We start from the raw sequence: 739 nt of genomic DNA on the forward strand, positions 1-739 counted from the left end.
GGATGGATGGATGGATGGATGGATGGATGGATGGAGGGATAGATGGAGGGATGGATGGATGGATGGATGGAGGGATAGATGGAGGGATGGAGGGATAGATGGATGGATGGATGGATGGATGGATGGATGGATCCATAGATCCATGGATGGATGGATGGATGGATGGATGGATGATGGATGGATGGATGGATGATGGATCCACAGAGCAGGGACAGGCTGGGGGTTGGGATTGATCCACAGGGAAGGTGCTCTGGGGCTGTGCTGGAGGAGCCTCCCCAGGGATGTTCTGGAAGGTTCTGGAAGGTTCTGGGTGCCCCCAGGGAAGGAGTGCTCCTTCGAGCAGCTGGAGCACGTGCGGGAGATGCAGGAGAAGCTGGCGCGGCTGCACTTCGGGCTGGACGTGTGCGTGGAGGAGCTCCCCGAGGAGCAGAAGAAGGCGGCGGCTGACAGGAACCTGGACCAGCTGCTGGCACACGTGAGTGGCACCCCGTGACACTGTCACACACTGTGACACCCCTGTCCCCCGCCAGGCCTGGCACACCCCGGGGTCCTCTCTGCTCCCTCAGCTCTGCCTTTGCTCCCACAGCTGGAAGAGCTCAGCAGCTCCATGTATCCTTGGCTGGTGACAGTGACAGTAGCAGGGGTGACGATGGCCGTGGTGACAGTGGCGTGGGTGGCAGTGATGGTGGTGATGGGTGGCAATGGTGGCAGTGACAGTGGTGGCAGTGACAATGGTGAC

At 59.9% G+C, this 739-nt stretch overlaps 1 protein-coding gene across 1 annotated transcript in view; it reads left to right on the forward strand.

Annotated features, from left to right (window-relative positions):
• Window positions 1-729, forward strand: part of CCDC28B (coiled-coil domain containing 28B) — a 4,508-nt gene extending 3,779 nt beyond the window's left edge. The window contains exons 2-4 of the mRNA XM_031062043.1: window positions 241-475; window positions 587-673; window positions 718-729. Coding sequence (XP_030917903.1) covers window positions 241-475; window positions 587-673; window positions 718-729 — 334 coding nt within the window. The remainder of the gene's footprint in view (window positions 1-240; window positions 476-586; window positions 674-717) is intronic.
• The last annotated feature ends 10 nt before the right edge of the window (window positions 730-739 follow it).

Source organism: Geospiza fortis, unplaced genomic scaffold, assembly GCF_000277835.1.
Source record: "Geospiza fortis unplaced genomic scaffold, GeoFor_1.0 scaffold432, whole genome shotgun sequence".
Lineage (NCBI taxonomy): Eukaryota > Metazoa > Chordata > Aves > Passeriformes > Thraupidae > Geospiza > Geospiza fortis.